This window comes from Castor canadensis, chromosome 11, assembly GCF_047511655.1.
Source record: "Castor canadensis chromosome 11, mCasCan1.hap1v2, whole genome shotgun sequence".
Taxonomy (NCBI): domain Eukaryota; kingdom Metazoa; phylum Chordata; class Mammalia; order Rodentia; family Castoridae; genus Castor; species Castor canadensis.
Window position 1 is genome coordinate 106704429 of NC_133396.1, and position 12435 is coordinate 106716863.

The 12435-nt window shown below is 43.1% G+C and overlaps 1 protein-coding gene and 1 non-coding gene across 30 annotated transcripts in view; both read right to left on the reverse strand.

Moving 5' to 3' along the window:
- Window positions 1-1236: 1236 nt before the first annotated feature.
- Window positions 1237-12435, reverse strand: part of Ubap2l (ubiquitin associated protein 2 like) — a 49357-nt gene continuing 38158 nt past the window's right edge. For 5 of the 29 annotated variants that reach the window (XM_074047978.1, XM_074047986.1, XM_020166230.2 and 2 more), the window contains 7 exons: window positions 12038-12119; window positions 10787-11004; window positions 10271-10376; window positions 5124-5191; window positions 3641-3838; window positions 3179-3229; window positions 1681-2337 (listed from right to left, as the gene is read on the reverse strand). In XM_074047978.1, coding sequence (XP_073904079.1) covers window positions 2242-2337; window positions 3179-3229; window positions 3641-3838; window positions 5124-5191; window positions 10271-10376; window positions 10787-11004; window positions 12038-12119 — 819 coding nt within the window. In that variant the 3' untranslated portion in view covers window positions 1681-2241. Of the gene's footprint in view, window positions 1648-1680; window positions 2338-3178; window positions 3230-3640; window positions 3839-5123; window positions 5192-8415; window positions 8818-10270; window positions 10377-10786; window positions 11005-12037; window positions 12120-12435 lie in introns of those variants that run through there. The other 24 variants (XM_020166241.2, XM_074047999.1, XM_074047991.1 and 21 more) reach the window with 8 other exon arrangements.
- Window positions 12198-12329, reverse strand: LOC141414462 (small nucleolar RNA SNORA58). The gene has a single exon (XR_012439490.1). It is a non-coding gene; the product is annotated as a small nucleolar RNA SNORA58 (small nucleolar RNA).

The following is a 12435-nucleotide window of genomic DNA, read 5'->3' on the forward strand; positions in this document are numbered from 1 at the left end:
AGTTTGATTTTCTGTCCAACTCCCTGTCTGGCCCAAAACGAAGTTTCTAGGATTTGATTCAGGATGGTCCCCGATGACCACCAGAGGGCACCCCAGTTGCACGAATGGACTGGCCCCAGGCCTTTGCTCACACCGCACTGACACTCAGGGACGAATACCCACACAGCAGAAGCCACCTCGCTGCTTTCCCAGGTCGCGTATGTTTCTAGACCGACGTGGGTGACTTCTAATGTTAGATGGACAAAGTGTTTTACAAAACTCCTTAAAGTATGAGTTCCCCATCGCTGAATAAAGACATGGGGACGCGTATAATTCATCTTTCCAGCTACTAGGGAGTCAGTCACCGCCATAAAGAATCCTAATTTTTTCTAATCAGGATCTGCAACTAGCAAGATTTGTAGGCTAGCCAGGGAGAATTCAGTGAGGCATCCTAAGGAGGATCAAATTAGGGGCGCGAAGACTTTTTTGAAGGCCGGGTGTCTGTAATCCCAGCTATTTGGGAGGCGGAGATAAGGAGGATCCCTGTTCGAGGCCTACCAGGGTAAAGCTATAGACACTATCCCCCAATCCCATCTCAACAAGGCCGGCGTGATTGTGCATACCTGTGGCCCTAGCTACGGTATGGATAGGAGGATCTCGGTCTCAGGGGGCTCCCAGGCAAAACACACAAGACTCTATCCAAAAAATAACTGCAGCAAAAAAGGGTTGGGGGCCTTGCTCAGGTGGAAAAGCCACCTGCCTAGTAAGTAGGAGACTGTTCAAACCTCTATAAGTCCCAATCACTGGGAATGATAAATAGGAAGATCTCTTGAGCCCAGGACTTGGAAGCAAGACTAGGCAAGATAGCCTGACCCTCTTTCAAAAAAAGAAACTGGTCATTCTTCTCTTATCTAAAGATGATGTTTCCAGTCTTGAAAGTGTGTACCTTTCCTAATACACTTGACTAACAAAATAATTACAATCTGGATTACGGGCATAGATTAAGTGGTAGAGTGCTTGTCTACAAAGCACAAGTTCCCAAATTCAAACCTCTGTACAGTAAAAATGAAAAAATCCTTTTTCCACATTATTGACTTTCAAAGCCTCTCCTAGCACCCAAGATCTTGTTCCAGACTCCTCCTTTCAAGGGATTGAATATAACCTAAACCACATGAAAATACTCAAGAAACAAGAAGTACTTACTGTAGTGTACTAGTGATGGAAATGGCCCCAAACTTTAGTTTTGTCAACCAACAGTAAATGTTGCCCTCAAATTGTTTTATTTGCCTGGACCCATCCAGATCATAGTTAAGACTCCATAAAGCCATTTCATTCTTTGAAATGTTCTCAGTTCCTTCTTAATCCTCCCCCTTTTCCATCCAATTTCTATCCCTCTCCCTTCACTGTCTTAAACTTGCTGTAGATGTGGCAGTTTCTGGAGGAAACGAAGATCTGTGGTAGTTCTTTCCAGTTGCACAGGTTGTGGAACTCTTAGGGACGAAGGAAAGGGAATCCCTTGAAGGGCAAAATACTAGCACATTAAGGTCAGAGTAGTTCTTAAAGGGCAAAGATTTCATTTTATTCCACTGCCTTCGGGGCCTGCTAGAGGCCCAGTTGATACGGTAATACTTATTCACCAAGCTGGTCATCGACGAGACTGAGGATATCCTAGACGGAGCAAGAATGGGCAGAGGCTGAAGGTAGAGGTTTTTGTTTTATATATACAAGACACATTAATCCATTAAATTTGAGGACACAGTACAAAAACAAACAAACAAAAAAAAAAACAACAAAAAAAAACCACTTCAACTAATTCATCTGACAATGCTGTTCATATTCATGACGCATTTTTTGTTGTTTTGTTTTCCTAATAATAAAGGAGGAGACTTAGGGCTGTTGGGCTGATATATATTTGGGGGTCCCCTCCCTCCCCACCTCACCCATACACCACCAGGGTGAACAGGAAGAAGTGAAGGAAGGGCAGGGCCCATAGCAAAGTTTCATAATCTTGAATGCAAGGAGGGAGGAGGAAGAGGAAAGGAAGGAAAAAAAAAGGAGAAAATACAAATCCTATAATACATACAACAGGGTGGGGATGGTATGGGAATGGGACAGACATGAAGCTGAGGCGTGGGGTGGGCCGCTGAGGGTGGGAGGCAGCAGAATCCCCCCACATTCCTTTCTCTCTTTGATGCTGCTTCCATAGTTTCCAGGCTGAGAAGCCCTCTCAGAAGATGGGACCGGGAGAAGAGGGTCAGGGCCTCAGTTGGCCCCCCAGCTGTAGCTGTTGTAGGCAGACTTGTTGGTCTGGGGCTTCTGCGGGATGGAGCTGGTCTGGCTACGTTGCCCGCTGCCCGTCTGCAGGGGAATGGGAGGATGATGGGGAGGAGAAAGGTGTCTAGTTAGTGGGTCCAATCTGTAACATCTTCAGATGGAGATGTGCAAACTGTCTTGCTCTCTCATTCCCTTTGCTTAGAACCTACTATGAAATTTACTTCTCAACCACAGAAAATTTGGTCTCCATAACTAGTAGAGCTCCTCTCTTAAAACCAAGAAGGCATTTTGATTTTTAAATAGGGGAAAAATGAAAAGAAGACAAGATGTTTTTGCAGATAATCTAGTGAATCTGTTCTTCTCCTGTTCAATTACACTTTTTTCCACTCCCCCCACCACCACCATCTGGGGGGGGAAAAAAAAAGCAACTATGAGAATTATGGCTTCTTGGAGATGAGTGATCACAAGGTGATTCCATTTTCATTAATCTCCATGAAATTTGGAAAGCTACCTTTGAAAGGAAGGAAGAACTTATTCTAGCTCCCCAGTCACCTACGATGGAGCTCTTGAGAGGTTTTTTTGCACTACCCCACAGGTCTGCCCAACACCACACATCACATCTGTGAGCCCAATTCAGGCAAGGCAGAGATACAGTCTGAGATTTCAGGCTCCAGATGCTGCCCCATGAATCTTTTCCAATCTGGTTACCAAGTGTTCTCCAGAGTTGGGGAAGGGGAAAGATAAAGAGGGTGATGAGGTAAGGGGAAAAGGAGAGAGGATGGGGAGGCCAGAGAGTTCAGCAAAGTGTTTTGTGTTTGTGTATCCCGATTTGTGACCGCTCAGTCTTTTCAAGTTATCTGAGGCTGTGGAGGTGAAATGGGGACTAAAAAGGAGTGGGTTCAAGCATATCATTCAGTTTCATTACCTGCTCCTCCTGCTGGCGCTGGCAACAGAGAATCATCTGCAAATATGGTAGCTGAGGCAGAACCAGGATATATGGAAAATAAAGGGACAAACTTTGACAATAGAACTCCACCTTTAGAAGGGAAAGCTATAATGTCAGGGAAGGGGGAAGGCTGGGAGAGGTAAGAGGGAAGGTGTGACCCAGGTCTGATGGGATGAGGACAATTGTGCCATGGGAGGAGGTGGAGGAGAAAGGTCCCAAAGGAACTGGGCAAAATGGGTTTCAATCTGGCCCATTCTCTGACATTTTCTTTGCCAGCTGCTTATGTTATGTGCGCTTGTGTCTGTATGTGCTGTGTGCCCCTGGCTGGCACTGGGAAGGATTGGGTGAAGGTGGTGGTGAGGAAGGGTAAGAAAAGGGGAGGCAGTTTTAAGGGATAGGAAGGAAGAGGAAAGAAATGGAGAGAGGGGGGAGGGCTATTACCTGGCCATCCTGCTGCAGGTGATGGTGTAGGATCTGGGAATGCGGCTGCTGATGGGGGGTCAGAATGTGCATAAAGGGGGCAGGTGGGTAGGCAGCAGCTGTAGCTGGATTGATGGGCCCTCCACTTCCTAGGGCTGAAGGCAAGTTGAAGGAGGCAGCAGGAGTACCGGAATGAAACCCTTGTTTCTCAAAGGACTGCTACCCAGCAGGCAGGAGGAGAAAAAGTAAAGGGATCAGCAAAAGAATCCTTAGAGTTTCTGAGCCCAAGCTCCACTACCCTCAGAAAACAGCATGGTCAGAAGGAACACTGCATCTGAAGTCATCTAGATATTCAAAAGTCTTAGTCTCACGCTGCCCTTTAATGATCCTAGGCAAATTACTCAATCTCTCAGCCTTAGTTTCCTCATACATAAAACAGGTATGCTACTGAACCACTCTGTTCTAAGAATCAAACAGGAGGAAAGCATTTCATAAAGTCTAATGCTCTATAATGACATATGAAAATTTGCCAACTAGCTTTGGCATCCCTGCCCCAGGTAGAAATTAAAACTTCTTGCATATTTCAAAAGAAACAAATAGGGGCAAGCATGGTGGCTCACGCCTATAATCCTAGCTACTCAGGAGGCAAAGGTCGGAGCCTAGCCTGGGCAAAAGCATGAGACCCTACCTAAAAAAACACTAAAAAGCAAAAATGAATGAGAGCATGGCTCAGGTGGCTCAAGTACAAGATCCTGAGCTCAAGACCCAGTACTGCCAAAAATGAAAAAAAAAAACAAAAGTTCTTGGCTTTGAAGTTCTTCTTCAAAGTCCTTAATACTTTACAACAAATTTATGGTAATGGGTGATAAAAACAACAAAACATAACCATGAATAACTCAGTAACAAATACTTCACCTAAGTACTAGGTTGTTTCCTTTCCCACTCTGTTAGATTTACCACAAAAATTGGAATGAACTAGTTTCCTTGAATTCCCGCATTTGTTCGCTTAGAAAGTTATGAATAAGGTTGAGAGTAAGTAGGTAAAAAAGCCAAGACAGCTGTACAGCAAATAACATCACACTACAACACCTCACCTTCCTATGACATTTCTCTCGTTTTTCTCAAAGGGCTAATTTTTTTTTTCCAGTACTGGGGCTTGAACTCAAGGCCTATACCTTGAACCACTCCACCAGCCCTTTGTGAAGTGTTTTTTTGAGATAGGGTCTCTCGAACTATTTGTCCGACCTGGCTTCGAACCATGATCTCCCTGATCTCTCTCTCCTAAGTAGCTAGGATTACAGGCGTGAGCCACCAGCATCCAATAAGAGGGCTAAATTTAAACTCCTAGAGAAACTGGTCTAGAGACCATTCATTTAGAAAAGGTAGAACTGGTTTCTGGCACCTCTCCTAGGGTTTTCTCACCCACTGTTTTTCTAAAACTGCAACTCCAACTCCTTTATGTCCATCTCTCTTTTTCCACTTCCACCCAGAGCCAGGCACCTACCTGGGTTTTGGAGTACACAGAACCCGAGATATCTGGCACGCCCGTGTTACTGGAGGTGACTGATACACCTGGGGGAGGAGGAAAAAGACAGGAGGATTAGCTCAGCTAGCTGCCTGGTCTTTTTTCCAAGGATGAAGTGATGTCTGTAGACTTTCTAGTTACAGCACTGCAAGGGAATTTTGGTCTGTTTTTCTACCTTCAAGTCAGTTCTGAGACATAGCACAAAGGTTCCCTGCAGGGTCTTTTGCCCTTTCCAGATATATGTGGAGTCTATATAAGAGACAGCAAGGTGAGATGTTTTTTGAGGGAAGCAAGCATATATACGATCTCAAAACACCTGTGCCAAAGCCAAACAGAATATAATAAATTTAATATCCATTTCAAATCAATCCATTCAAAACTCCAGTCAGTCCTGCCCCTGAAGACTTGAGTAGTCTAGCTCTTTCTGTTCTGAAGTTCTTTTTGATGGGACTGGAGTTCGAACTCAGGCACTCTACCACTTGAGCCACACCTTCCGTCCAAGCAACACTTTTGAAGGTACAGAAGCAGTCCATTTCAGTCCATAAGCGTATTCTTATTCTCAGAGCCTTAAATCACTTAGTCTAGCCTCTCCAAATCATGGAGTTTCTAGGCTATGTCCGTGTAATTTAAAGGGACTGGTGGCACAAAGATGAATTTCCATTTACACAACTTCAGCAGTGTGGAGGAGGGGGAAGAGATAGGAAGGGAGAGACTATCTCCTACACTTGATCTCAGCCAAAAGGCCAAGAACTGATGGCATAGACTATCTCCTATAACCTATGTAGAACACAGAAACTGTACATCATTTATGTTACAACTTCAGCTTCTCTATGAAACTGAAACTCACCCATACCCCAACTCATGTTTCCTGTTGAAAAATTCCCTATTACCATTACAGCATTAAGGAAACAAAAGTAGTATTAACCCTTCATTTTATTTTGTTCTCCTCAAACTAAAATACATATTACTACACTATTCCTCTTGGAATATGGGGTAATGGACCAAGGAGATAGGAAAAGCCATGGGATAATCTAGTTAGACACATTTAAAGATTTGAGAAATAAGTAATTTAACTAAGAAATTAAATCATGATTTTTAAAAGACGTTAGTTCTCATGAAGATAAAATGAAATCAGAAAAATTACATTTCTGTCTATGGCCTTGGATACTTCCTGTCAGAGATACATATTCCTTCTGATATTAGGAGCACTTTCATGGAAGTTTTTTAGAAGTACTGTAGTAGTGACCAAATAACAAATTAGATAATCTTCCACTCACTCATAACTCAACAGCAGTCCCCACTTCAAACTCCAGAACCCAAATCTAACCGATTAAGACAAAGGCAGCCTTCAGAAGTTATGTTCACATGGGATAATCACGTTAGAATCTTCCCAATAGAAGAGAGGGGTTGGGGATTTAGCTCAATGGTAGAGCACTTGGCAAATAAGTATGAGACCCTGGGTTTGAGCCCTAGCACCAAAAAAAACAAACAGGAAAAGGAAGTGGCATCTTCATCTGGGAAACCCTCCCACGTTTTAAATCCAGAGAGTTTCAGGGAAGAGCAAACACCAACTAGGAAAAAAAACTACAAGCCAGGCAAGGTGGTACACACCTGTAATCCCAGCACTTGAGAGGCAGAGGCAGAGGCAGAGGCAGGAGGACTGAGATTTCAAAACTAGCCTGGGCTACATTGTGAGTTTTAGGCCAACCTGGGCTATACAGTAAAACCCTGCCTCAAACAAACAGAACTACAGAAACCAATCGAGGAAAAAACACTCTACCATCTCTAAAGTATCAACTATATACTTTGAAAGCACTTAAAAGACGGGAACAATGCAGGAAACTTTTAAGGAGCTAAGGGATATTTTTTCCCTTTGCAAACCCCAGCTGCCTATCTGGAAAAACACTGGGTAGCAGGCATATGGAATTTAGTTACAGAAAAGGCTAAAGCTAGTGAGGTTTGTGTGGAACAATTGAAAATGAAATGGAATGCACAAGATCTGTCTGAATAAAACATTTTAAAGATAAGCCCAAAGAGACAATGATTTATTTTCACTACAAAGGCTCCCACAGCTTGTTTGATTAACCTTTGCAAAGCGAGGCTAGACTGCCAACATAAAATGAGAGAAATTATTAACTTAATCCTAGAGCTGTGCAAAAATTTAGTTCTAATATAACCCTATCTTATCTCATTCTTGGCTAACTAAAAACCAGTTCTAGTCCAGAAGCCTTAAGTTGTATGTAGAGTTGAAGGGACTAGAAATGCATGAAAAAGAGAATACTGAATACCGTGTAGTATCTGTAATAGCTTCAATGTAAACATTAGAGAATCTAGAAATTAATGGATATTGGTTTTCCTACCTTTCACTACAGTTATTACAAAGATCCTCAGATTAGCGTTCTCTTGCTTTCCTTCCAACATCAAATGCCCTGCCCAATCCCACTCCCAATACAATGTGGGTGGTAGGGAGAACTGTGACTCCTCTGCTAGCACTGCAATCCATGGGAAACTTGGGTTACATTCCACAGGACAAAATTACTACAGAGGGCTGAGGACAAATAGAAGGACAGCTGAATACTTTGATTTCCAAATAACCAAGGGTGGTCCCACTATTCAAGTTACCACTCTAAACAAAATACTAATGGCACACTAGTTAGTGGACTTAAGTGGGGATTAGAATTTCCATAATCAGGATATCTGACCAAACATCTCCCACACATCCTTAAACTACACCCACAAGTACAAAACAACTAATAATCCACAATCTCTGAAGGCATCAAAGGCCTAAGAACAATGTTCCAGGCTAGAAGAGTTTCCACAAAGCCTGAGTCATCAACAATGTGATCACTTATGGTTTTATCTCATCTCAATCAGCTTTGGGAATCAGATGTGGGAATTAAGCCCCAGAAGATACTTCCTAACAACAGCTTTGAACAGTATCTCTTTTACCTTTCACCATTATGACACTCTAAACATTTTTGTCCTTTTCCTCCTGCTCATGTCAGAGGCAAGGGGAAGATCTAAATGGAAAAGTAAAGACATAAGCAAGGGGGACCAGGGTTTTCTACAAATGGCTTTCTTTACCAACCAATCAACATGATGGAAACTGAGGCTCTTTCCCTCCCCCCACCTTAAAAACCACTGTACTGAAACACTAACAGCTCTTTGGCTATGTAAGGGTTTGATTGAAAAGACCACCCTCCACCCTTCATCCACAATACAACATTGGTTCCTAGTGTCCAGAAAGACATGCACGGAAAGAACGCCAGAGTTAGCTAAAGAAATACCACAGTTTATTGAAGACTACAAATATTTTTGTTACAAGTTGGAACTACATGCCTTCCAGAAATCAAAAGCAACAGCAGGTGTGTGCATTGATGCTTCGGAGGTGCTGCACCGCTTGAACTTGAAATGGGTAAGACAGGGTCAGACACATGGGGGAAAGGGAAATAGGGGAGGGGCGAGTTCAAAAGCCCAGAAGGTATCCACCAACTCATTTCCCCAAGCCACGTAGCCCATGGCCTCAGCTCAGCAGGCTCTCCTCAGTGGTTTGGTTTCTGAAACAAGACTTCAGTGCAAATTTATACACACACACAAAACACAGCCCCCAGCCTTGGGCCAAATTAGCTCTCAGCCGTCCAGAAATGCTTGTAAGGGGGTGGATATTTTCTTCCTAAAAGGAATCAAATACATAAAAATAAATGAATTTAGAGGTTGATGAGGAATAGAATGAAAGAGTCCTCTGTGGGGTTGGGAACTGGGGATTCTCAAAGGGCTGTTGTAACAGGTTTCTGAAGTCTTTAAGGGTGGTAAGAAGCTAGAATTTCCAGAACCAGATATGCCAACTCTTTCATATCATCAACTACCTACCTCTTAAAATTCTTCTACCTATACCAGCTAAGGATTAAATCTAGTATTTTAGGAATAGGGCCAAAGTCAAAAAGCTTGTAAGCCCCGCCCCTCACACACCTACCACCACCAAGAATTAGAGAAGGTCTTGCTTAGTAAGGAATGGCCACAAGGAGTTGGGGTATTAAATCTGAATGGGGCTTCTCAAGATTTTTAAAATTTAAATCATGACTCACTCTGGATTATATAGCACAGTTCAAAGCTCCACCTGGTTGTTAATACCCAAGACCTATTTATTGCCTTCTATGCTTAAGGTTTTGTTGAAAATCTTAAGCAATATACCCACTCAGGGCCCACAAGGGAGAACACAGATGCTGCTCTATTCAAATCATTATGAAAACTGCAACTGAGCTAAGAGCAGTTTTGTTTGTTTTTTAGCAGCACTGAGATCTGAACTCAGGGCCTCACACTTGCTAGGCAGGCACTCTTATCACTTAAGCCACTCAGCCAGCTCTACTGAGAGCTCTTAGGATAACCATTTCCCCATATTCACCTAAAAGTAACTGAAAAAAAGTAGATGGAACTGTTGTATGCAAAGATTATTTCCTCATTCCCACCCTCCACAAGTGGAGCACAGATGTCAGGTATGGAAGAAAGGAATAGATCTAAAAGGGGTCTTTTAGACCAGTACATTGTGTAGAGGATTCCTACACTTGCCTCCCTGCCATCATATATGCAAACAGACTTTGCATATATGACAAATGAAAGAACCTAAGGGTCCAATTCTCCCAGTCTAATTCTCATGCCTACTACTTTTTCTCTGTACCTTAGGTCTTCTAGCTAGGGAATAAAAAGGGGAGTCATATGAAAAAGTAGTACTACAATAAAACCTAAGCTGAATCTATCATAGTTTATTAGCTATGAAAGTACTTAACTCTTTAGTACTCTCATACTACCAGTGCCATACATGTTAACACTTGCTTCCACTGACATCTCAGCAACATCTTGGGGACCTTATCCTACTTCCCACCCTAAGTTCAGGTTAGCCAACACACACCCTGAGCATTTTTCCATCATGAGTAGTGACACATGTCCTAGTATCAAGCTCCTTTCCTGGTGCTGTTCCCAGACAACGAAGTCAGCCAAACTAACAAGGGTTATATGTAGAGAGCAGCACACCCTCACCAACCCCATTTTCTCAGACACCAAGTCTTTTTCTGAATCTCATCCAGTAACATCCCACAGAGACCACTGAGCCAGGGCCATGGAGAGCTTACCAGTGTTGTATCCATGAGACCCATATCCACTCGGTTGTTGGAAAGGGGTGGCTGATGCGTTCACACTGACATTCACACCATGCTGCTTGGAAGAGGTAGGAGCCACCTAAAGAACAAAAGTCCAGAACTGCAGCAAAATAACAGATACTATCTGTCCCACCTGTCCTACTACAAGGGACTGGGTATTCAAGTGGAAACCTATTGTGATGTAGATTGGGTACAGTTTCAATAGTGGAATGGGATCCTTACCAATATTTCCAGAATATACCTGTGAGGTCAAGAGGTAGTCTAAAGGGAAAGATGCTGTAGTAACAGGAAATGAATGACATTCTGATGGGAACAAAGCTGTATGATATCATATCTGCCTTTTGGCTAATTCTAGAACATTTAATCCCTACTCTAATCCCACTAATTCCAACTCTATCACCTCCTCCCAGGTCAGAAATGGAAATTGAAGATAGTGTTCAGAGTTAGGATCCCGAACCACAAGCAGAGAGACCAAAGCCAGATACTCACAGGGAACACAGCAGGCCCATACTGGAAGGTGCTGGGGAGGCCCGGGACCCCTGTGTAGTATGGCAGGCTGGTGTAACTGTAGCCAGGAGGCAGCGCCGGGTTCAGGAATGTCTGCTGCGTGGTGTGGTGAGTCTGCGTCTGATTTTGTTGGGGTTGGGCCAAGGTTGTGGCCGGGGCTGGGGAGGAGGCATCCCCACGGCCAAACTTGGTGAGGTCACCTATGACAGAAGAGGCTAAATGTACTTGTTTCTTTAACTCCAACATCAATGGGGTTTCATATGATTTTAGGAACTCCTGCTCAAAGTTCAATTCCTTGAATTACATTTCTTTGCAATTCTATTTTGCAGTGCTCAGCACACATTTAGCATAGTGCTAGTCAAGTCTAATCCTGAGGAAGTGGGGCCATAACTCACATGGTGGAGCATTTACTGAGCAAGCTCATGGCCCTGGGTTCAATTCTGAGTACAACGAAAAAAAAAGAAAGAAAGAAAAGATGACTGATGTTAAATAAACTGTACAATTCTGTGGCAGAGAGGCTACCAGAATAAAGTTCTTGCATGATTTCTCTGCCAGCTTGTTTTCTTTCATCTCCAACCCCTTCCCTCCTTCCAGATCGTCTTTGGGGGAATATTCCATGCTAGACCAGAGAAAATGAAAAGTCACTGAGGAAGGGCTGGGTTGGTTCAAGCAGTACAGTGAGGCAAGTGCAAGGTCCTGAGTTCAAATCCCAGTACCACCAAAATAAAAAATAAAACCTCTATCAGTGAAAGTCAATGAGAATAACAATAGGTAAGGCCAAAAAAAAAAAAGACCCACGACCTACCAAGGCAATGATACTGCCACTGTGAGTTAAGTACAGAGGCTGTGAAGACTACAGAAAGCGAGTTCAACCACTGTACTTACTGGAAAAAAGACCTGGAGTATGACTGAGAAAACCAAGTTAAGTTACCATGTGGAGGGGCTGGGAATATAGCTCAGTGATAAGAGCTTGTGCTTATCAAACATGAGGCCCTGGGTTCAATCCCTAGTAATAAAAAGATACCATCTAGAAATGATGGGGAGACAAGAGAAATTGGGATGAAAAGCTGCCACATGTCCACCTTTAGAAGGATTGTGAATCCACAAACCCTGATTCATCATATTCATCCAACACTTCTGCCAAAGATCTTGATTATGGTACGAACTGGATGAGGCCCTTCTTGCCTCCAAACCCAATGTATCTCCCTTTATTCAGCCCCATCCCAGTCTTACCAGAATAAGGGTTGCTGGCCAGGCTACCATCCCTCCCAGTCAGTGGAGTGGTAGGTGTGGGAAACGGGATACTGTAGTAATCCTAGAACAGAGAAATAAAAGCAAAGAGATTAAATGCCACTCTTTCCTTAGCATGAGATCCACATGAAAAGAACCATCAGAACATTGGGGTGTTTCAATTGAACAATCACTTAAGCTGGTTAGACCTGGCATGAACTCCAATTACTCTTGCATATACTGTGCCCCCTACCTGGCCATGAGCAGAGTCAGGCAAGGTCTAATAGATATGTGTTAGAGAACACATCAAGGTCAATAGGTACCAACAATATTTTCAAAGTTCTACATACCATACCTTCATCAGTCTACATCAAGCTTATTTTGAGAAAACAAGGACGGTA